At 43.6% G+C, this 26123-nt stretch overlaps 2 protein-coding genes across 2 annotated transcripts in view; both read left to right on the top strand.

Annotated features, from left to right (window-relative positions):
- Positions 1-26123, top strand: part of CDC123 (cell division cycle 123) — a 350374-nt gene that overhangs the window by 129817 nt on the left and 194434 nt on the right. The window lies entirely within an intron of this gene.
- Positions 11555-26123, top strand: part of DHTKD1 (dehydrogenase E1 and transketolase domain containing 1) — a 77440-nt gene continuing 62871 nt past the window's right edge. Inside the window, exons 1-3 of the mRNA XM_060778272.2 lie at positions 11555-11759; positions 21546-21701; positions 25858-26069. Of these exons, the coding sequence (XP_060634255.2) occupies positions 11591-11759; positions 21546-21701; positions 25858-26069 (537 nt within the window). The 5' untranslated portion in view covers positions 11555-11590. The remainder of the gene's footprint in view (positions 11760-21545; positions 21702-25857; positions 26070-26123) is intronic.

Genomic DNA, 26123 nt, shown 5'->3' with positions numbered 1-26123 from the left:
TTTAACACATCCTGTGATTATTCTGCATGTTTCGTTCAATGCTATGTTCACCTGCTTTGCATGGGCAGACCTATGTCAAACAGGGCAGGCATACTCGGCAGTTGAGTAAGACAAAGCTAGGGCTGATGTTCTTATTAATTTTGGCCCTTGCTCAGGGTCAACCAAAGTCTGAAACGACTTGAAAGCACACAACAACAACAACAACAACAACAACAACAACAACCCTATCAAATCAGCCAAAAACAGGCTTTCTCACTGAAATACTAATAAGTTAATATTCGTTAAAATTGTTCTTAATTTGAATTTTTGTATTGTTTTAAGTGGTTTTTGTACTATGTGCAGTGTACATAGAAATTCATTCATGCTTTTTTCAAATTATAATCCGGCCCTCCAACAGTTTGAGGGACTGTGACCTAGCCCTCTGTTTAAAAAGTTTGCATAACCAATCACCATACTAAATAAACACACACACTACAATACTGACATCTAAAATGGAGTCTCAGTCTGAGTAGTCCCAGGTCTGGTCACATTATTATTATTATTATTATTATTATTAACTTTATTTGTACCCCGCTAGCATCTCCCGCAGGACTCGATGCGGCTTACACAGGCCGAAGCCTCAAACACAATACAATAGAACATAACACAATAATAAACAAGCAAATCAAACAATTAAGCAAAATAACAACAATAACTACATCAAGACACTATTAAAACTGGTTCGGCCGGCGTGATGGGGTACAGGGTTAAAATGCTGAGATGGCAGGAGGAACGTAGGAGTAAAAGTGATGTGTGCAGTTACATCGGTTGTGATAAAGTGCTTCTAGGACTTGGGATGGGGATTCCTAATCTGAGAAGGCACATCGGAACAGCCAGGTTTTTAGGTTCCTTCTGAAAACTGCTAAAGTAGGGGCCTGTCGGAGATCTTTTGGAAGGGCATTCCAAAGTCGGGGGGCCGCCACAGAGAAGGCCCTGTCCCGTGTCCCCACCAAGCGTGCTTGCGACGAGGGCGGGATCACGAGCAGGGCCTCCCCAGATGATCGAAGTGAGCGTGTGGGTTCGTAAATGGAGGTGCGGTCACGCAGGTAGGGTGGTCCCAAACCGTTCAGGGCTTTGTAGGTGAGCACCTGCACCTTGAATTGGGCTCGGAAAATAAATGGCAGCCAGTGGAGCTCCTTAAACAGAGGGGTAGACCTCTCTTGATAATGAGCCCCGGTTAGCATCCTGGCTGCCGCCCGCTGGACCAATTGAAGTTTCCGAGCCGTCTTCAGGGGCAGCCCCATGTAGAGCGCATTGCAGTAATCCATTCTAGAGGTGACCAAGGCGTGGACCACCCCGGCCAGATCTGCCTTCACGAGGTACGGTCGCAGCTGGCGCACAAGTCTCAATTGTGCAAAGGCCCTCCCGGATACCGCCGACACCTGAGCCTCAAGTGTGAGCGAGGAATCCAGGAGGACACCCAAACTGCGGACCTGTGGCTTCAGGGGGAGTGTAACCCCGTCCAACACAGGTTGGCACCCTATACCCCGATCCGGTTTACGATCGACCAGGAGGACCTCTGTCTTGTCAGGATTGATCTTCAGCTTGTTCTTCCTCATCCAGATCGACACAGCGGCCAGGCACTCGTCCAGCACCCGAGAAGCCTCCTTGGAATTAGGTGGAAAAGAGTAGTGGAGTTGTGCGTCATCCGCATAGAGATGGCACCCAACTCCAAAACTCCGGATGACCTCTCCCAGCGGTTTCATGTAGATGTTGAAAAGCATGGGCGACAAAATAGAGCTTTGCGGGACCCCACAGGTCAAAGGCCAGGGGTCAGAGCAGGCGTCTCCCAGCTTCACCATCTGGGTTCGTCCCTCCAGGAAGGACCGGAGCCACGACAAAACCGCGCCCCCAAGGCCCATCCCAGAGAGACGACCCAGAAGGATACCATGATCGATGGTATCGAAAGCCGCTGAGATGTTCAAGAGAACCAGCAGAGTCACACTCCCCCTGTCCAGCTCTCTGCGGAGGTCATCCACCAAGGCGACCAAGGCTGTCTCGGTGCCATGACCAGGCCTGAAACCAGACTGTGACTGATCTAGGTAGTTGGTATCGTCTAAGAAGCTCTGGAGCTCGGAGGCGACCACCCGCTCCAGCACCTTACCCAGAAAAGGGAGGTTGGAGATTGGCCTGTAATTACTCAGCACCGTGGAGTCAAGGGAAGCTTTTTTGAGGAGTGGACGAACCACAGCCTGTTTCAGATTAGATGGAAAAATCCCTTGCTCCAACGATGCATTGATAATCAACACAAACCAATCAACCAACCCCTCCCTGGCTGATTTAATGAGCCAAGATGGGCATGGGTCTAGAGGTGAGGTGGTCGCCCTCACAGCCCCAAGAACCTCCTCTACGGTTTCAGGAAGAACAAGCCTAAAAGAATCCCACAAAGATAGACAAGCAGGTGCCTCCGTCACCTCTTCTGGCACTGCGATGGAATTGGAGTCGAGCTCGAGGCGTATCTGAGCGACTTTACCTGCAAAATGGTGTGCGAAATCGCGGTCTGCAGTCCCTCCCACAACCTCAAACTACATAGAGTTAAGGGAAAACTGCATACCAATATATACACATACAATATATTAAGCAATCTGAATTATATACATAATAAATAAGTAGTATAGGAGGCTTGTAGAAGGTTGCCGTTTCCAACACTATGCACTGTTTTTGGCTTCTGTGAAGGAGTGTGTGCTTTGAGCTTGCTTTCATTTCATGCTTGTAATTTTCATATTGCAACCTTGCTGGTCCAGCCATGCAAACTGATTTTTTTACAGAAATAAATGTTATCTCTTGTTCCGTCTTCCAGGAGCATGGTTTGCTTTACCTTTTAGCTGCATGGGATAGCATTCTTTTGCATTTCCCCAGGATTGCTACAATTTCAGCTGCACCCTGAAAGTTAACAGCATCAGAGGCTGGAAAGCCAGCCTGCAGGCCTTTTTGCAGCTATTGATTTAGAAAGTATCTCTTTGGGTTTAGAGACTGCCCTTTTTCCTAGGGTTTGAGATCTCCATTTTGGAATCTTCCCTGCCTCCTTCAGTTGTAGAGAAAGAAAGCTTCAGATGTGCTGTTGGTCAGCTAGGTAGCTATGAAAAAAATAATTGTAAGTACGATTGAGTGATTGAGTTATATAGATAAAGAAACAAATTGAGATAGATAGCAATTGAGTTATAGATAGCAATTGAGATATAGAAAAGTTATTGAGTATTATTGAGCAGTACTTCATCTCCAAAGCTAACCTTGAGCTATAGATAGGGAAAAACCTGTTTTTTCTCACCATAGCAGCTCAGGGTTAGGGTGAAAGGATCCCAGGATATTTTCTACCTTTTGGGGAAGAGTTACCTCAGTAACTGAAGAAAAAAGAAAGAAAGATCATCTCTATTGTTTCACCAATTGACTGTTTTGTTTGTAACTTTGACAAGCTGTGCCAAGTCTGCAAGGACATTAAGAAATAAATATTCTGTTTTGGTGTTCAAAACCTGTAGTAGCCTCAGTTACTGGGAATCTCAAGCTTCTAAAGAAAGACCACCGCGGTCTGCCCAGACAAAGAGAGAAGCACATCTTAGTTTTATTTTATAGGATCTGGGTGTGACAGCACACCTCTTGGTATTCTGGTGCCATTCCCTGCCCAACTGTGTATAAATGTAGGCTGCATGGATTTGTATAAATGTAGGCTAAATGTAGGCTGCATGGAATAAGAGCATACCCTATGTCACAGAGGACCTTTCCAGTCCAGTGTTCTTTTCACGGTGCCCAATTAGTTTGCAGTCTAGCAGCTAAGGCCCCTTCCATACAGTTGAATAAAATCCCACATTATCTGCTTTGAAATTGAATATATTGCAGCGTGGACTCAGATAACTCGGGTCAAAGCAGATATTGTGGGATTTTCTGCCTTGATATCCTGGGTTATATGGCTATGTGGATGGGCCCTGATACAATCAGCCTCTGCATCCATAGATTCTTCAGTCATAGATTCAACCATTCAAAGTTTGAAATCCAAAAAGCCAACCTTGATTTTCATTCTCCATTTTATATAGACACCATTTTGCATCATGAGAACCACCACTCCTCTTAATGTCCCTCCAGCAACAGCAAGAGGATCCCGGTAATAGTATGATAGCTGGATTCCAGTGTTGCTAGCGTTACGTCGTTTCTAGAATGGTTCTTTGGGAACGCAGATTGCGGAGCGCAGGGGCAGGACGATACCACTGAAGCAATTTAATGCAGCAGGGACACAAATAGCAGTGAGGTTAATGAAAAATGATAAGCAAAATGGTTTGAGAAGAATTTAAATGGGATAGAAATCACTAATCAGACCCAAAAGCTTATTAAACGCTTCCATGTTGTTCCCAGCCCACATCCAGCCTTGCCAGAAGCTGGAGGGGGTTGGACAATAATTCAAACTCCCTATAAAAAAGTCACGCCCTGCTCTGTTGTCCGAAATTGTTCAATATTTATTTATTTGCTTTATTTCTATACCGCATTTTTTCAGCCCTTGACAGGCGACTCAGTGCGGATGAGATTTATTTTACACCACTCCTCGTATTTCTCCCCTCCTTTCTATCCTTCCTTGTAATGCAACAAGAAACATTTCCCTGAGTTTGGCCCCCCTACGTCTCTCACTCCAGCTGGTCTCAATCAGCCCCCTCTCTCAACCATGTGGTCGGACGCATGTTCCCTTCCCTAATTCACAACCGCCATTGCGCTATCAGCATGTTGCAACTCAGGGTAGCTTTCACCTTGCTCCAGACACCACCACACCAAAGCTGTAGATTTTGTAGTTTATTGAGAAAAAGGCAAATTCAAGACACAGTAAAAGAAATGCAAATGTTCCATAGGCAATACAAAGGCTTAAATGCAAAGACAAAGTTCCCAAGATCCAAAGGCAAAAACATGAAGCATAATCCTTTAGCAATGGTCAAACAAGAGTCCATGGAAAACAGTTGAAAACAAGGCCCAAATCCCAGACTCAGGAAGCCAGAAGCGTGCTGCTAAAAGCCAAAGTTAATCTACAGAGGTTTGCATGGAAGGAGCTATATTGGACCAACAGCCCCTGCTTGTCAGCTACAAGGCTAAATACCCTTTGCAGACATGAATGCATTGCGTTGACCTTTGGCCCCCTTGGCTTCTCGCTTGCTAGCCAATCGAGTGCTTCTCCGGAGCCTTAATTGCAGACGATCTTGCCTGCTCATTAATTCATTATCTTCAAGGCTATGTAACCCCTTATCTTGGTCCAGCTGGACCGGATCACTGTGGGGAGGAAAAGACGTCTCCACCTGGCCGTGTGGGAATTCACTCTCGTTATCAGTCTCACTAACATTCCTTTCCCCTGGAAACTGACTTACTGTTTCTCCTTCAGCAGCCCCACCATCATCCCTGTCTGAAGCATGTACAGAATTCATCCTCCTCATCATCCTGTAGGAATTCTGGCCCAGAAGGCCCACAGAGCTCAACTTCAGACTCAGACAGGCATGTAGCTGGGGGGGGGGGGGGGGGGGGTTGAGGGGCTTCAGCCCTCCCCCCCCCCGAAATTCTCATGGTGGTTCGCGAAAAGGCCTTACTGGTGCATTATTTAAACTGTTATGTTTATTCATATCATGATCTGATCACCATACTCAATATATCCCATATGCATGGGGGTATTGGGGTAATGATACAAAAGGTTTGCTAGGCTAGACCCTCTTTCACTCAGACTCAGCCCCCCCCCCCCAAAACTCAGCCCCCCCTGAACCCCCCCTGAAATTTTTTTAGCCCCCCCCCCCCCCGAAACGAAATCCTGGCTACGGGCCTGGACTCAGAGTCAAGCTGAGTCACAACACAGCATAACATTTGCAGCACTGAGAACCAGCTATCATACTACCAGGATCCCTCTGGGCAGCTAAACCAGGAAACCACAAATGCATGGCCCTCCAGGAGAGACTTCCTCCAGGGGCAAACCAAGAGTGGGCAACCTGGAAGTCCCTGAACAGACTCAGGAGTGGAGTGGGCAGATCAAAAGACAACCTAGCAAACTGGCATTACCGAGAAGGATCCTCCACCTTGTGCATTCTGTGGAGCAGAACGAACAACTCTGCGCCTGTATGCTTGCCCACAATGCCCTGCCTCACGCACCAAGGAAGAACTGTTTAAAGCTACAGACAATGCGATCCTAGTTGCCTGGTTTTGGTCCAAAATTATTTAGCCACTTGTGCTCCCTCTATTTAATCAGTTTTTTACTTATTTATGCCATGCTTTTGACACAGAATAAATCATTTTGCTATAATGTTGCCTATAACGGGTCTTGAGCACCCATAGTAATGGAGGGTAGAAAGCACCTTACATACCTAAATATTCATTTATTTATTTGCTTCATTTATGTGCCACCCTTCTCACCCCGACGGGGACTCAGAGTGGCTTACAAGCTATATATACATACAATATATTATTAGCATAGTACAATATCAGTATTATATATTACTACATTGTACAATACAATTATATTGTGATATTAGTAATATTACATGCAATATAAAATATATAATTATAATATCATATTATTATTAGTATTATATTGTATTACATTAGAATCATAGAAATATAAAGTTGGAAGAGACCTCATGGGCCATCCAGTCCAACCCCTGCCAAGAAGCAAGAAAACCACATTCAAAGCATCCCCGGCAGATAGCTATCCAGCCTCTGTTTAAAAGCTTCCAAAGAAGGAGCCTCCACCACACTCTGGGACAGAAAGTTCCACTGCTGAACGGCTCTCACAGTCAGGAAGTTCTTCCTAATGTTCAGATGGAATCTCCTTTCTTGTAGTTTGAAGCCACTGTTCTGCATCATAGTCTCCAGAGCAGCAGAAAACAAGCTTGCTCACTCCTCCCTGTGACTTCCTCTCAAATATTTATACATGGCTATCATGTCTCCTCTCAGCCTTCTCTTCTTCAGGCTAAACATTTATTATTATTTATTTATTTCTTGCATTTGTTAACCGCCGCTCTCAGCCCTAGGGCGACTCGCGGCGGTGTACAGTACAAAAAAGGACACTTTACAAAAGAATCAAACAACAATTAACATCACTAATACATACATCTAACTTACACTAAAAATCCGCTCCGTCATATTTATGGAATCATAGTCAATCTCGTCGTCATAGTTCAATCCGGTTGTCATTACCCGTAGCATAGCATTTAGTTGAAAGCCTGCTCGAAGAGCCAAGTCTTCAGGCCCTTACGAAAGGCCATGAGGGAGGGGGCCTGTCTGACATCAGCAGGGAGGGAGTTCCACAGCCGGGGGGCCACCACCGAGAAGGCCCTCTCTCTCGTCCCCACCAGACGTGCCTGTGAGGCAGGCGGGATCGAGAGAAGGGCCTCCCCAGATGATCTCAAGGTCCTCGTGGGCTCGTAGGCCGAGATGCGGTCCGCAAGGTATTTTGGGCCGGAACCGTTTAGGGCTTTGTAGGTTAACACCAGCACCTTAAATTGGGCCCGGTAGCAAATCGGCAGCCAGTGGAGCTGGAACAGCAAGGGCGTTGTATGCTCCCTGCGTCCTGCTCCTGTTAACAACATGGCTGCCGCGCGCTGGACTAGCTGCAGCTTCCGGGCCGTCTTCAAGGGCAGCCCCACGTAGAGAGCGTTGCAGTAGTCAAGACGGGATGTGACCAGAGCATGTACCACCGTGGCCAAGTCAGACTTCCCAAGGTACGGGCGCAGCTGGCGCACAAGCCGAAGCTGTGCAAATGCTCCCCTGGTCACCGCTGAAACCTGGGGGTCCAGGCTCAACGATGAATCCAGGGTTACACCCAAGCTGCGAACCTGCGCCTTCAAGGGGAGTGCGACCCCATCCAGCACAGGCTGTAACCCTATACCCTGCTCGGCCTTGCGACTGACCAGGAGTACCTCTGTCTTGTCTGGATTTAATTTCAGTTTGTTCGCCCTCATCCAGACCATTACAGCGGCCAGGCACCGGTTCAGGACTTCGACAGCCTCCTTAGTAGCAGGTGGAAAGGAGTGACAGAGCTGGACATCATCTGCGTACAGATGACACCGCACCCCGAAACTCCGGATGATCTCACCCAGCGGCTTCATGTAGATATTAATGTAGATAATGTAGATATCTAATATCATGTAGATATTAGATATTAAACATGCCCAGCTTCTTAATCTGCTCCTCATAGGGCTTGTTCTCCAGACCCTTGATCATTTTAGTCGCCCTCCTCTGGACACATTCCAGCTTGTCAATATCTCTCTTCACTGAAATACTAATAAGGGTGGCAGGGGACGGCTAATATATATATATATATATGTGTGTGTGTGTGTGTGTGTGTGTGTGGCATGGGCCAGCTTCGGCCCTCCATGTGTTTTGGACTTCAACTTCTACAATTCCAAACAGCCAGTAGGAAGTCCAAAATACCTGGAGGGCCAAAATTTGTCCATGCCTATTGATATAGATATAGATATCAGTGATTGGTTGGGGGGGGGGGGGAAAATACTGTTTGCTGACGGTTGAAAATTACCTAGGGCAGCCTCTGTTCCCATTGAAATACTAATAAGTTTACATGTTAAAATTGTTCTTCATTTTAATTATTGTATTGTTTTTAAGTGAGGTTTTTTTTTTTTGCACTACAAATAAGATATGTGCAGTGTACATAGAAATTCATGGGGGATTCTGACCTGGTTCTCTGTTTACTAAGTTTGAGGGCCCCTGATCTAAATCTATATAAATAAAAACATAATGTTCGTTTGTGGGATTAACAGAAATCAAAAACCACTGGGCATTTGCCAAATTTGGACACAAGACACCTAACAACCCAATGTAGATCCTTCCCTCAAAAATGGATTTTGTCATTTGGGAGTTGTGGTTGCTGGGATTTATAGTTCACCTCCAATCAAAGAACATTCTGAACCCCACCAATGATGGAATTGAACCAAACTTGGAACACAGTTCTCCCATGATCAACAGAAAATTCTGGAAGGGTTTGATGGGCAGTGTCCTTTGGTTTTGGAATTGTAGTTCACCTACATCCAGAGATCACTGTGCACTCAAAAATGATGGATCTGGACCAAACTCTACAAGAATACTCAATATGCCCAAATGTGAACATTTGTGGAGTTTGGAGAATATAGAATCTTGACATTTGGGAGCTGTAGTTGCTGGGATTTATAGTTCACCTACAATCACAGAGCATTCTGAACCCCACCAACAATAGAATTGGGCCAAACTTCCCACACAGAACCCCCATGTGGGCCATAGCAACGCGTGGCAGGGGATGGCTAGTCTATATAAATAAAAATGTAATGTTCGTTTGTGGGATTAACATAACTGAAAAACCACTGGGCGAATTGCTGCCAAATTTGGCCACAAGACACCTACTAACCCAAGGAGTGACCACCACTCAAAAAATTGAGTTTGTCATTTGGGACTTGTAGTTGCTGGGATTTATAGTTCACCTACAATCAAGGAGCATTCCGAACCCCACCAACAATGGAATTGGGCCAAACATCCCACACAGAACCCCCATGACCGACAGAAAATACTGTGTTTTCTGGTGGTCTTTGATGACCCACCCCCGGGGTCTTGACTTCCCAGGTTAAGAAATTCTGCCTTAAGGCCAAGCAGTCCAACTCCCTTCATCAGGGCAAGAAAACATAATCAAAGCCTTCCTGACAAAGGGCCATCCAGCCATTCACCCCCCCCCCCCCCACACACACATATGTATATGACAGATGCAGTATCAAAGATTTGAACGGGGCAACTATATGTTGCATGTTCCTGAGTAGGTAAACCAAACAACCTCCACACTGGCAAAGAAACAACAAGAAACACTGTTTACCCACAAGCATAAAGACCAGGCATGTAGCCGGGGGGGGGGGGGGGGGCTCGGGGGGCTTCAGCCCCCCCCCCGAAATTCTCACGGTGGTTCGCGAAAAGGCCTTACTGGTGCATTATTTAAACTGTTATGTTTATTAATATCATGATTTGATCACCATTCTCAATATATCCCATATGTATGGGGGTATTGGGGTAATGATACAAAAGGTTTGCTAGGCTAGACCCTCTTTCACTCAGACTCAGCCCCCCCCGAAACTCAGCCCCCCCCGAAACCCCCCCTGAAAAGTTTTTAGCCCCCCCCCCGAAATGAAATCCTGGCTACGGGCCTGATAAAGACATTATATATATTAGAAGCCAACACTTTCCCATTACTTTATTTTCCAGATCAACATACTGGGCCACAGCAATGGGTGTCAGGGAACGGCTAATATATATATATATATGTGTGTGTGTGTGTGTGTGTGTGTGTGTATGTATATGTGTGTGTGTGTGTGTGTGTGGCATGGGCCAACTTCGGCCCTCCATGTGTTTTGGACTTCAACTCCTACAATTCCAAACAGCCAGTAGGAAGTCCAAAATACCTGGAGGGCCAAAATTTGTCCATGCCTGTTGATATAGATATAGATATCAGTGATTGGTTGGGGGGGGGGGGCAAAAGACTGTTTGCTGATGGTTGAAAATTACCTAGGGCTGCCTCTGTTCCCATTGAAATACTAAAAGTTTACATGTTAAAATTGTTCTTCATTTTAATTATTGTATTGTTTTATAGTGTTTTTTTACACTACAAATAATCTATGTGCAGTGTCCATAGAAATTCATGTTTTTTTCCAATTATAATCCGGCCCTCCAACAGTGTGAGGGAGGGACTCTGGCCTGGCCCTCTGTTTACAAAGTTTGAGGGCCCCGCCTGATCTAAATCATTTTGCTACAACATTGTAATGGGTCTTGAGCACCCATAGATTTCAGTATTCACAGAAGGTTGAAGGCTCCTTACATTCACTGGGATTGTGGTGCAGCTGGCTGAGTGTCAGCTGCATTAAGATCACTCTGACCAAAAGGTCATGAGTCCGAAGCCAGCCCGGGTTGGAGTGGGTTTCCAACCAATTGTGTGTAGCCTGTCGTCGACCTTTGCAACCCGAAAGACAGTTGCATCTGTCAAGTAGGAAAACAAGGTACCACCTTAAAGTGTGGGGAGGCTAAATTAACTGATTTATGAGGCCATAAAGAAGACTCCAGCAAAGCATTCCAGCGGGGAAGCATGCGGGGAATGCGGAAGTGCTTCATCAGCGTCTCAGATGGACGATGAAAGCGACAGCTCCCCGGTGGCCAGAAAAGTTAAATAGCCTCTGTGTATGTCTGTATATGTTTGTATGTCAAAAATTGGCATTGAATGTTTGCCATATATGTGTACACTGTAATCTGCCCTGAGTCCCCTGCGGGGTGAGAAGGGCGGAATATAAAAGCTGTAAATAAATAAATATGTTGGGGTTGATTGATTTTTTGCCTCTTATTAATTTGGATTCAACCACATTAGCTGTCAGGTTTCCCTAGCCTGGAGCCTTGGCAGTGCAAGCCAGAGCACTAGCTCCGCCCCTCCCCCCCCTTTTCCTAAAAGGGAACGCCAAACAAACCTTTGGCTGTTCTGGGCGGGGCCAATCGCCCCGCCTCCCCAATTTCAGCCAATCAGCGCCGGGGGCGTCTCCTCACGTCGCTCCCCCTCCCTCCCTGTCTCCGGCGCCTTCGAAGGGGAATGGCCGGGCTTTTCCGCGGGGTCCTGGCGCTGGGCGGTCGGAGGGGGCTCTGGAGACCCCTGGCGCCCCTGCACCGCAGCTACCGGACCGAGAGGGGCGTCTACGGCTACAAGCCTAGCCGAAAGGCCGAGGGCGGCGGGGAGCGACCGGACCCCTCCCGGAGAGCAGGTTGGACGGTGCCCAAGCAATGCCCCCGCGGGGGAGTGGTGGGCACCAGCATTGGAGAAGGAATGACGCCTGAAACCGCTTTAACAGCCCTGCTCCATGCTATGAAATCGACCAAAGAGTGTTGGGGGATCAGCAAACTACAACTCCCACGATTCCACTGCTCTGAGCGGTGCCACACTGCACTAGTTCTGCGGTGTCAATGCACTCTCATGCTGGGGCAGCACTGGTATATAATCTAGCATCTCATCCAAGATCATCTGCTTTGAATTGGATTATATGAGCCTATATCAGATAATCCAGTTCTAAGCAGATGATGTGGGATCAGAAACTGGATAATATGGCAGTGGAGATTGGGCCTCTGTGCCCTGAGAGGCAGTGGCATGTGGCTCAGATCCCTTCTTGGGAACACAGCTTGGTGTCTTGGGGCCCCTTCTACACAGCTGGATAGAATCTACATTTATTATTTACTAGTTGTCCCCTGCCACGCGTTGCTGTGGCCCACATGGGGGTTCTGTGAGGGAGGCCTAATTCTATCGTTGGTGGGGTTCAGAAGGTGAACTATAAATCCCAGCAACTACAACTCCCAAATGTCAAGGTCTATTTTCCCCAAACTCCGCCAGTGTTCACATTTGGACATATTGAGTATTCGTGTAGAGTTTGAGTCTACAGTGATCTCTGGATGTAGGTGGACTACAACTCCAAAACCAAAGGACACTGTCCACCAAACCCTTCCAGTATTTCCTGTTGGTCATGGGAGAGCTGTGTGCCAAGTTTGGTTCAATTCCATCGTTGGTAGGGTTCAGAATGCTCTTTGATTGTAGTTGAACTATAAATCCCAGCAACTACAACTCCCAAATGACAAAATCAATTTTTTTAAGTAAAGGACATACATTGGGTTGTTAGGTGTCTTGTGTCCAAATTTGGTGTCAATTCGTCCAGTGATTTTTGAGTTCTGTTAATCCTACAAATGAACATTACATTTTTATTTGTATCGATTCATTTACTATATTTGTATACCGCTCTTCTCAGCCCTTGGGCGACTCAGAGCGGTTAACAACAGCAAAATTCAATGCTCAAAAACATCATAAAACAATTAAAACAGTAGCATACAGTTAACATAAATCAATAAAACATTGAACTGGATTATAGGACAGTGTGGACTCAGATAATCCAGTTCAAAGCAGATATTGTGGGTTATTCCGCCTTAATTTTCTGGGTTATATGGCTGTGTGGAAGGGCCTTTGTGGTAGGTCTGTTCCTGGGTTTTGTTTTGTTGGGGGTTTTTTTTGGGGGGGGGGCATTCCTTGAGAAAATTGCCTTGTATAGACTGCAAGTGCTAGTAGATCCATAGGTACCAATCCGGCGGGAAGGTAACGATGCTCCATGCAGTCATGCTGGCCACATGACCTTGGAGGTTCTTTGGACAATGCCGGTTCTTCCGCTTAGAAATGGAGATGAGCACCAACCCACAGAGTCGGACACGACTGGACTTAATGTCAAGGGAAAACCTTTACCTTTACCTAGACTGTATTGTAAGGGCAAAGAAACCAAAATATTTCCCAAAAAAGACAAAAGCCCCCTTTCCAATAGGGAGGGCAAGGATGGACACCACGAAAGTTGAATCTTTTAAACTGCAAAAAACTATTGCGTGACCATAGCAATAACAACAAAGAAGCCCTAGCTTTTTAGGCCCCTTCTACATTGTCATCTAAAATTCAGGTTATCTGTTTTGAACTGGATTATATGGCAATGTAGACTCATTTAATCCAGTTCAATACAGATGATGTGGATTTTCTGATTTGATCATTTAGATCAGGGGTCCTCAAACTAAGACCCGGGGGCCGGATGCAGCCCTCCAGGGTCATTTACCCGGCCCTCACTCAGGATCAACCTAAGTCTGAAATGACTTGAAAGCACACCACCACCACAACAGCAATCATATCTCATCAGCCAAAAGCGGGCCCACGCTTCCCATTGAAATACTAATAAGTTTATATTTGTTATAATTGTTCTTCATTTTAATTATTGTATTGTTTTAAAACGTTTTTTCCACTACAAATAAAATGTGTGCAGTGTGCATAGGAATTCATTCATGTTTTTTTTCAAATTATAATCTGGCCCTCCAACAGTTTGAGGGACTGTGACCTGGCCCTCTGTTTAAAAAGTTTGAGGACCCCTGATCTAGATTATATAGGAACCCCCGGTGGCGCAGTGGGTTAAACCCTTGTGCCGGCAGGACTGAAGACTGAGGCATCGCAGGTTCGAATCTGGGGAGAGCTCGGATGAGCTCCCTCTGTCAGCTCCAGTTCCCCATGCGGGCACATGAGAGAAGCCTCCCACAAGGATGGTAAAACATCAAAACATCCAAGAGTCCCCTGGGCAACGTCCTTGCAGACGGCCAATTCTCTCACACCAGAAGCAACTTGCAGTTTCTCAAGTCACTCCTAACAGACTCACACATACACAAATCTGGATTATGTGGCAGTGTAGAAGGGCCCTTAGGCCCCTTCTACACAGTCCTTATATCCCAGGATCAGACCCCAGGTTATCTACTTTGTACTGGATTATATGAGTCTCCACTGTCGTATATATAAATAAAAATGTAATGTTAGTTTGTGGGATTAACATAATTCAAAAACAAAATTGACACCAAATTTGGACACAAGACACCTATCAGGCCAACGAGTGACCATCATCCCTAAAACACACACACACAAACAGCAGAATAGACTTTAACCCCCCCCCCCCAATAAACAATGTATACATATACACATACATTCATATACATATACACAAGCACACATACTTACAGACACACACATATATATACACAAGCACACACAGATATGCACATATAAACACACATATATGCATATACACAAGCACACACATATACACAATACACATATATGCACACATATACATATATACATGCACACATACATACAGACACACATATATATGTACGCAAGCACACACAAATATACATATACAGTATAAACACACATATACACCTACATACATATACACATACCTACACATATAAACACACATATATGCATATACGCAAACACATACATATACACAATATGCATATATACATATAAACACAGAAATACACATATGCACATGCACACATACATACATACACACATATATGCATATACACAAGCACACACATATACACAATATACATATACACACATGAACACAAATGCACAAATATATACAAATGTATACACTTTTGTCAAGGGTGATTTGAATGCAATATTCCTGCTTCTTGGCAGAATGAGGTTGAACTGGATGGCCCATGAGGTCTCTTCCAACTCTTTGATTCTATAAATACACACACACACACATATATGCCTCACCCCCTACCAACCCCAGAGATCCCTCCGTTCTGAGGACCAAGATTTGTTGGAAATTCCCAATGTCAAGACCTTGCGTCTAACAGCAACCAGATGCAGAGCCTTTACAGCAGTGGCACCATCACTCTGGAATACTCTGCCACCTGAAGTCCGTGCCTTGCGGGACTTATCAGCTTTCCACAGGGCATGTAAGACATATCTGTTTCGACAGGCCTTTGATCCTTGATATTGCTGTTTTTAAATTGTGTTAGATTTTAACCTGTTCTTGTAAGCCGCTCAGAGCCTCAGGGGAGTGGCGGCATATAAGTTTGAATAATAAATAAATAAATAAAATATACACACAAACACACATATATACACATATACACAAATATATACACAGACATAAACACATATATACACACACACAAAAACCACATATACACAGACTGGGCCACAGCAACGTGTGGCAGGGGATGGCTAGTCTATATAAATAAAAAGGTAATGTAGGTTGTGGGATTATCAGAATTCAAAAACCACTGAACGAATTGACACCAAATTTGGACACAAGGCACCTAACCAGGCCCGTAGCCAGGATTTCGATTCGGGGGGGGGGGGGGGCAGACTGAGTTTTTTTCAGGGGGGGGCTTCGGGGGGCTCAGTTTCGGGGGGGGGGGCTGAGTCTGAGTGAAAGAGGGTCTACCCTAGCAAACCTTTTGTATTGTTACCCCAATACCCCCATGCATATGGGATATATTGAGTATGGTGATCAGATCATGATATGAATAAACGTAACTGTTTAAATAATGCACCAGTAAGGCCTTTTCGCGAACCACCATGAGAATTTCGGGGGGGAGGCTGAAGCCCCTCAAGCCCCCCCCCCCCCCCCCCCCCCCCCGGCTACATGCCTGCACCTAACAACCCAATGTTTGTCCTTCACTCAAAAAAATGATTTTATCATTTGGGAGTTGTAGTTGCTGGGATTTATTGTTCACCTACAATTAAAGAGCATTCTGAACCCCACCAACGATAGAATTGGGCCAAACCTCCCACACAGAACCCCCATGTGGGCCACAGCAACACGTGGCAGGGGACGGCTAGTCTATATAAATAAAAATGTAATGTTTGTGGGATTAACATAACTCAAAACCCACCGGGCAAATTGACTCCAAATTTGGACACAATACACCTCTCAGGCGAATGAGTGACCATCACTCATAAAAACACTGGAAAACACAACAGATGAGAATTTAAAAAGCCAAACACATAAAAAAAACATTGCAACGCATGCACCAAAACCACATATATACACAAAAACTTATATACGCACACACAAAACACATATACACAGACTGGTCGACAGCAACACGTGTCAGGCGACGATTAGTCTATATAAATAAAAATGTACATTTGTGAGATTAACATAACTCAAAAACCACTGGACGCATTGACACCAAATTTGGACCCAATACAATGATCAGGCCAACAAGTGACCATCACTCATAAAAACACTGAAAAACACAGCAGAAGAGACTTAAAAAGTCAAAAAATAAAAAAAAACATTACAATGCATGTGCAAAACCACAATATATACACAAACACACATATACACATATACACACAAAGAACATATAAACAGACTGGGCCACAGCAACGCATGGCAAGGGATGGCTAGTCTAGAATAAGTAGATAATCGGGGATGAGGAAGGGACCCGAGATATGGTTTTATTGGTTTTCTGTAGGCAAGTAGATGACAACTGATAGGTGGCATACGTTCTGCGATTCAAAATCTAGAGCTGATAGGGGAAAACTGCTGTCATTTTATTTTGTTTTATTTTGGAATCAGTAGGTCAGATATACCCAAGATCAGATCAAACCTTTGTGGCACCAACCAGGTCACAGTCGCTCAAAAGTGTTGGAGGGCCGGATTATAACTTGGAAAAAAAACATGAATGAATTCCAATGCACACTGCACATATCTTATTTGTAGTGCTAATAACACTTAAAAACCATACAATAATTAAAATGAAGAACAATTTTAACAAATATAAACTTATTAGTATTTCATTGGGAAGTGTGGGTCTGCTTTTGGCTGATGAGATAGGATTGTTGTTGGTGGTGTTGTTGTTGTGTGCTTTTAAGTCATTTCAGACCTTGGTTAATCCTGAGCGAGGGCCGGGTAAATGACCTTGGAGGGCCGTATTCGGCACCTGGGTCGTAGTTTGAGGACCCGGGTTTAGATTCATATAATCAAGTTCAAAACAGATAATCTGGGAACAAATCCTGTCATACAGGGCGGTATAGAAGGGGCCCGAATGGTGTCAAACTTCATTAATTCTATAGAGCAGAGCCAGCCCTACTCCATTTCCCAGAGGTCCCTTTTAGACTGCGATATAAAATCCAGATAATCCGCTCTGATAATTTGGAATATATGGCAGTGTAGAAGGGATCCCCCAGTGGTGCAGTGGGTTAAAGCGCTGAGCTGCTGAGCTTGTTGACCGAAAGATCGCAGGGAGCAGCATGAGCTTCCGCTATCAGCTCCAGCTTCCACTGTCAGCACCTAGCAGTTCGAAAACATGCAAATGTGAGTAGATCAATAGGTACTGCTCCGGTGGGAAGGTAACGGCGCTCCATGCAGTCATGCTGGCCACATGACCTTGGAGATGTCTACGGACAACGCCAGCTCTTTGGCTTAGAAATGGAGATGAGCACCACACCCCAGAGATGGACATGACTGGACTTAATGTCAGGGGGAAACCTTTACCTACCTAGAAGGGATCCCTGATAGTTCTGTGCCTTTACCCCTTTATGTGTGCAAAACACCTTTGCTTTTCTTTTCCTGTCTGCTTCTTAACATGTTTTGCCTGATGGTGAAACCTGCAGAACTTGGAGAGCTTGTTTGAAGTGTTTCGTGCATTTTGGATTTCCCAAAGCATTGCTCTTTTGTAGGTTTTGATTTATTTTGTTGTATGGCCAACATAGCTAGCCTTGAATATGTTTCTTAAATATCTTTGTAATCGAAATGAATGAGAGAAATGTGGTTAGATGGCAGCTTTATGGATACATTAGAGTAGCGGTTCCTAACATTTTGGGTCATCGAACCTTAATTATGTCACTAAGCATTGTGAACTCACAAAGGTCCTCCTTTTTTATCTGTTCCTATTGCCCAAGTGTTTTGTATATAAATAATAATAATAATAATAATAATAATAATAATAATAAATCACACAGTCCCAGACGCTTGGGAAGTGTTCGACTTGCGATTTTGTGATACGAAATCCAGCATATAGATCTCGTATGCTGTGACATACTGTGCTTTTGTGTCAATGATAATAATAATCGTGTTAAAAAAACAAAGTATGGATAATTGATGTTGCAATCCCAGGTGAAAGCAGGATTGAAGAGACACAACTGGAAAAGCTGACATGATATGAGGATTTAAAGATCGAACTGCAAAGGCTCTGGCACAAGCCAGTCAAGGTGGTCCCAGTGGTGATCGGCACACTGGGTGCAGTGCCTAAAGACTTTGGCCTGTACTTAAACACAATTGGTACTGACAAAATTACTATCTGCTAGCTGCCAAAGGCCACCTTACTGTCGCAACTCAGGATAGATTCACCTTGCCCAGGACACCACCAGACACCAAGGATGTAGGTTTTGTAGTTTATTGAGAAAAAGCAAAATCAAAACAGGAAACTAAAGAAGTAGAGTTCAATGAGCAATACAGAGTCTTAAATGCAAAGACAAAGTTCCCAGGTTCCAAAGGCAAATAACATGAAACACAGTCCTTTAGCATTGGTTTAGCAAAAGTCCATGGCAATAAGACAAGGTCTCAAAAAATCAGGATCAGAATCAAAGTCCCAAAAAGCCAGAAGCTTTCCGTAAAAGCCAAGGTAATTCCACAGAAGTTAACAGGGTAAAAGCAACATTGGACTGACAGAGAATGCCCTTCGACCTGATCATTAAATAAGTTTCCCCAACATAAAAGTATTACGTTGACCTCTAGCTTCACGCTTGCTAGCAAGGCGTGTGCTTCTTCAAACTCTTAATTACAACCGGTCTTCTCTAATCAAATCTCCACGACTATCTTCAAGGCCGGTTAGCTCATTATCTTCGGCCAGCCGGGCCTGGTCACCCTGGGAATCAGGAGGCCCAGCGCTCCCAGAAGGAGCCTCCACCTGGAGCTCCGAAGTTTCACTATCTTTATCGGAAAAGACATTCCTTTCTCTAGGGAATAGAAATGCTGTCTCTTCTTTAGAATCAACACTGTCTGCCTCATTTGACTCACTGACCGGAACATGTTTACAAATCTGTAACCCATCCTCCTCCTCGTCCTGAGCAGGTTCAGAAAGCTCAGGCTCAGACTGAGCCACAACACTTACTGGGATCTGCACGCATTATTCGCCAATACATCACACAGTCCTAGACAGTTGGGAAGTGTCCGACGTGTGATCTAATACAACAGCCAGCAGAGAAATCTTATTTGCTGTGGACTCATCTTGTTGTGTTTCTAATAATAATAATAATAATAATAATAATAATAATAATAATAATAGCATTGCCCACCACTCCCTGCAGCTTGATACAACATCATTAAAACAAGAGATAAAACATGATAAAAAGGACACACAGAATTAAAAGACGAGTTATAATCCACTGATACAATGCAGATGAAAATTCGCAATTTAAAATTGACTGGGTAGGATTATCCACATTATCTGCTTAGAACTGGAGTATATGCCAAATAATCCAGTTTAATGCAAATACTTGGATTTTATATGGCAGTGTAGAAGGGGCCTCAGAGGCACAGATTTAAATTTAGTTTTTTTAAAGACAAGGTACATTGTATTTTGATAAGACCTTCATACTCTGGCACAGACTTAAAAAATTATTTTTGTAAAGATTTTTTAAAAGATTTTTTTACAATTTATTTTTATCAGTAAATGACTTCGACATAAACAAACAAATAAACATAAAACGACATCACACATTATTCCAGGATAAAAGGTCATTAACATGACTACGATAATTGGTTTCTTATATAACGAAAGTGGGTGAACATGATTGAAAGAGAAGTTGGAAATTTATTTATTTATTGTGTCAGGAGCAACGAGACAGCAGTATTACATTTTTAACAAAACAAACAAACAGACAAAACACAAAGTTTGCAAGCTTGGCCACTTGGAGTGCCTCTGGTGTTGCCGCAAGAAGGTCCTCCATTGTGCATGTGGCAGGGCTCAGGTTGCATTGCAGCAGGTGGTCTGTAGTTTGCTCTTCTCCACACTCGCATGTCGTGGATTCCACTTTGTCGCCCCATTTCTTAAGATTGGCTCTGCATCTCGTGGTGCCAGAGCGCAGTCTGTTCAGTGCCTTCCAAGTCGCCCAGTTTTCTGTGTGCTCAGGAGGGAGTCTCTCATTTGGTATCAGCCATTGATTGAGGTTCTGGGTTTGAGCCTGCCACTTTTGGACTCTCACTTGCTGAGGTGTTCCAGCGAGTGTCTCTGTAGATCTTAGAAAACTATTTCTTAAGTTGTTGACGTGCTGGCTGATTCCCAAACAAGGGATGAGCTGGAGATGTCACTGCCTTTCACTATTGGCTGTTACTTCCTGGCGGATGTCAGGTAGTACAATACCAGCTAAGCAGTGCTATTTCTTCAGTGGTGTAGGGCGCAGACACCCCGTGATAATGCGGCATGTCTCATTAAGAGCCACACCCACTGTTTTAGCGTGGTGAGATGTGGTGAGATGTGTTCCATACTGGGCATGTATACTCAGCAGCAGAGTAGCATAGTGCAAGGGCAGATGTCTTCACTGTGTCTGGTTGTGATCCCCAGGTTGAGCCAGTCAGCTTTCGTATGATATTATTGTAGCACCCACTTTTTGCTTGATATTCAGGCAGTGCTTCCTGTAGGTCAGAGCACGGCCAAGAGTGATTCCCAGGTATTTGGGTGCGCTGCAGTGCTCCAGTGGGATTCCTTCCCTGTTCTTAAGTTGGAAATAAAGAATAAGAATAATGAAAAAGAAAAAAATGGGAGAAATGAAAAAAATTATATACAATATAATGAAATAATTAAAACAAACAAAAAAACAAAAACACACACACACACACACACACATATATACACATATACACATATATACACATACATACATACACTAAGATTTCTTGCAGAACCTCTATGGTGCCTTTGTGGAATCCTCGGGTTCTGTGGACCAGTTTGGCAAATTCTGCATTAGAGAATCCACAGAACTTTCTACAGAGAGATGGTGATTTTTCCTGTGCAGCTTTCAAAACTTAAAATCTAAAACTGAAAATACTGGAGTAGTTTTAACACATCCAGTCCACACAATGGAGAAGAAACCTTGATGAATGGTTGTCTTCATTTTTCTCTGTCTCTGTGCATGTGAAGTAAACTCAGTGCTGTTTCTTCATTCTCAGTCGACCATGGGCTAGCTCGGCTAGTAACTGCATACCATGAACATGGCCACAAAGCTGCCAAAATCAACCCTTTGTTTGCTGGTCAAGCTGTGATGGATATGGTACCTGAAATCCAAGTTCTGACTGAAGGACTCCAGGGACCTTTCAACATTGCAGGTATGGGCTGGGCAACAGTTCCTTTTCCAACTCTTTTGGATTTTTGATCAACATGTGTTGTCACGTCACAGTTTATTCCTGTGTTGTATTCTGTTTAATATTTAATTTAGGATATTTACCTTCACTAGCTTCACTAGAACCATTTGAACTGACTATATCCTGGGTGCCTAAGCTTGATTTCACTGCTTACATCAAAATGAGTGGAAACCAAACCTGTCAAAACACTACCATGTATTTTCTTTTGCATTCTTTAAACTTGCTCCTCAGGATTTTCGAGCCCCCGAAATAAAGTTTTTTCAATTCACTGGAGCCTGGTGACTTTGACAGAAGCAATGCAATCCACTTTCTGTGCCCAGTTGGATCTTGCAGAATTATTAAATAGCCATGCTCTTTTCCACCAGCAGGCAGGAATTCACTAATCAAGTCAGTTTGCTTCCAGATAGTTCACCAGGCTGCCTGTATTATGTTTGGGAGTGGTCCTGGACTCATCGCTGAGCCTGGAACCCCAGGTCTCGGTGGTGGCCAGGAGAGCTTTGCACAATTAAAACCTGTGCGCCAGCTGTGCCCATTCCTTGGGAAGTCTGACTTGGTCACAGTGGTCCACGTTCTGGTTACATCCCAAATAGACTACTGCAACACTATGTGGGGCTGTCATGAATGACTTTTCAATAACTTTGAAGCATAGGTACTTTTTATTGCAATTTCTTTATTTATTTATTTAGAAGTTTTCTGTACCGGCCTTCTCACCTCAACGAGGGACTCAGGTCGGTTTACAGCATATATGCAAATACAATATATAAGTACAACAAAGTGCAACGTCATTACATATTAAAATAGTCCAACAAAGTACAATAAAAACATCATCATCACACATCAATTTCCAGTGTGAGTAGGTATATCAGATTATAGAAAAGCATTTAGACAAAGAATGACATTGGACATACAGACATACAGATTCTATGCAACTACATTGGATTCACAATTACATTGGTTAACAAACAAACAAAGGGGAATTACATTTTAACTCAACATTCACACACATGTACACACATGCATCCACATGCATCCAAAATATTACCATATCCTTTTCTCCCTCCTCAGAGACGCACCTCTTAGGCCAGACCCCGCTTTCCTGCAGCCTGTCAACACATAGTTCCATAACGCCAAAACTTCAAAATGCCGAAATACCAAAACTTCTTTCCCTAATAACAATGCCAAGGACCAGATCTCTGTTTTCCATACAGCAGAACCTGACTCCCTGCACAAAATCTAAGACTCCAAAAGCACTTCTTCCTCTTCTCTTGAGAAAGAAGCCCCAAAGTGACCAGACTGCTCCCTTGTAGATCTGCCACTCCATAGTACACTATCTCTCTCCTTCCCATGGAGCAGAGCATAGCGGGTGAACCAGATTCCTCAGGTCGGTCACTATTTGAGTAGTATTAGACTGAGTCTTTTGTAGGAATATTATGTTGATGTAGTCCCAAAGTTGTGAATTAATGATAGACGCCTTCCATCCTGGCTCCATCTTAGTTTCCTGGCCAGATGTTGATCTTCTTGATTGGTGTTGATCTTATGTTGACTTCCTTCTTAACATAAGGAATGTTGCAAACATATCTGTTATCACTGTCCCAATTCTTATCCAAGTTTACTCTTCAGATCTCATTAACAGGTTTTAATCACAAAGCAGCAAACAGATAGTTAGTCATTGCAGACCTTAATATTATACTGGTTTTTCCAAAATACATCCATCCTTCCATTCATTCCCACACATCATATTAAATTCATATTTGTCAAATCTGCACATTGAATTTCTTTTGACAGGGCTACCTTTGAAGACTTCTCGGAAGCTTCAATTAGTCCAACAATCAGCAGCATACTTCTCCTTTGTTGCACCAGCTCCACTGGCTGCCCATCAGCTTCCAAGCACAATTCAAAGTGCTGGTTTTAACCTTTAAAGCCCTAAACGGTTCTGGCCCAGATTACCTGTCCGAACGTATCTGTTGTTATGAACCATCATGAAGCTTAAGATCATCAGGAGAGGCCCTGCTCTCGATCCCACCACTTTCACAAACGCGGTTGGTGGGGACGAGACACAGGGCCTTCTCAGCAGTGGTCCCCCCGTCTGTAGAACTCCCTCTCTAAGGGCATCAGGTTGGCCACCTCCCTCCTGTCCTTTAGAAGACAATTGAAGACTTGGCTTTGGGACCAGGCATTCGATTAGTGGACAGTGGCAATTGGAAATAAAATTTAGGACATCTGCGACATTGGATTTACCCGACTTGGTCTTAGTTTTAATTGCATGTTTAATTTATTGTTTAATGAATTTGTATAATGTGGTTTAATGATTTTACTATTTTAACTGTAATCCTTGTTTGCTTATATGCTGATAGCATCACATGATGCTTGTGTGAGGCCGTCCCGAGTCCCCCTTTGGGGGGAGAAGGCCGGGGTAGAAATGCATGAAATAATAATAATAATAATAATAATAATAATAATAATAAAAAATATGTAGTTTGGAAAATGGCAGAATAAGAGAACTGTTGGAGCCAGGAATCAATTCCCCATGGTCCAATCCCAGTAATATCAATAAACAGTTTTATATGGGATGGGTGAAGGATGTGTTGCTTCACATACGAGTGATGCTAGCTGACACCAGGAAAAAGTAATACCAGAGTGGCAAGGAATGATTTAATTTTCCTGATTTAAGGATTCTCTGTACAGGCAAAATAGTGGTGTATTACCATCACAACGTAAATTTCATGCCAACAATATAAATTGTTTCTTGTCTCAACAGTCAGTGAGTAGATATGTGATGCTCAAAGAAATAATATATTGGAGAGTTTTCTTAGGCCCCTTCTACACTGCCATAAGATCCAAATTATCAAATTAAATAATCCATATTGTCTGCTCTGAACTGGATTATATGAGACTACAGTGCTGTACAATCCAGTTCAAAGCAGATTATTTGGATTTTATATGCCAGTGCAGAAGGAGCATTAATTTGGTATTTATGAATTCCCTGTTGCAGTGTAGCAGTGTCTTCGCCCATGAGTTTATTTCTCAAAAAGAACAGCAAAAACTTTCACTTTATTTATGACTGGTGTGAAGAACCCTTACCTTTAGCAGCCAGAATGTGGGCTTGTCGGCCTGAATGTGGGCGTAGCGAAGCCCTGGGGGCCATTTTAGGATAGGAAACATGGAGATGCCATCTTAGGCCAGGTTTTCTTAGAGGGGGCCTAGTCCAGTAAGCAAAGAGTAGATGGCTAGGATTGGTTAGGAATAGGGGGTGGAGCCTAATATTCAAATAGAGGGAAAAAGTGTACTTTTTGAATTTGAGGCTTGAATTTTGGCAATTGGGATTTGTTAGTTGGGAGCTAGGTAGTCGGTTGGTGTTCACAGTTGGATAGTACTAGATAGGAGAATTGGGTTAATCTTTTGGGCTAGAGGAATTAGCCAAGAATTCTGATAGTGGGAACAGGACCTTGCTTTTATTCCTGAGGAAGGCTAGACCAAAGTTGTTTGGCTAGATTCCAGAGAGTGGGAATTTGGATTGGAATTATCACCAGAGATTAGTTTCCTGAGATAATCTCCTGTTTGTTAACTCTAGATTTGAACCCAGTAGCCATCTAAGAATTGTACATCAAACGTAAGCAAAAGCTTTTGTGCCATTAACTTACAGAAACCATTACACATTTGTACCAGAAGAGTTTAAGCCTGTTAAATAAACATTTTATTATAGTTAACACATTACAACAGCCTGTGTGTGAACGTCATTGGTATTTAAACCCTCTGAGGACAATAAACACCATAGTAACACAGAAGGGTGTTACTAAGTATCCTCTCCACACATATAACTCAGCCTGAATACTTAAACAATAAGGTGGCAGCATACCCCAATTGAAGAAACAGTTACAAAACCTCTCAGTTCAGACGTCATTAAGATATAGCTATACACAGTTATATCTTTCCCTCTCGGATAAATTCAATTTTTTAAAAAAATCTTCTCTACTTCTCTACTACCTGGCCTTCCTTTTCTGATAAACTTTATAATTGGTGGCATAGCGGTTTGATCCTTCCTTGGGATAATCTTTATAACTGGCTAGTAGGATTCCATCTTATAACAGCATGTTTGCATTGTTTGGTTTAAAAATTCCAGGACTTCTGAACATGGGAAAGGAGGAAGCATCCCTTGAGGATATATTGTCTTACTTGGACCATATGTACTGTGAACATATGTCTATAGAGACCAGCCAGCTGTCGACCTTGCAAGAAAGGGAATGGATTACAAAGCGGTTTGAGGAGCTGAAGCAAGAGGCATTCACTACCGAAGAGAAAAAGTACTTGTCCAAGCTCATGCTAGAATCTCAGGTGCATTGCATAAGTTCACGTATCTGTGTGAAAGAATAATTATTTGTAATGATT

Source organism: Anolis sagrei, chromosome 5 (genome assembly GCF_037176765.1).
Source record: "Anolis sagrei isolate rAnoSag1 chromosome 5, rAnoSag1.mat, whole genome shotgun sequence".
Lineage (NCBI taxonomy): Eukaryota > Metazoa > Chordata > Lepidosauria > Squamata > Dactyloidae > Anolis > Anolis sagrei.
The sequence above is the reverse complement of the archived record's forward strand: the minus strand, read 5'-3'. Positions and strand labels throughout refer to the sequence as shown.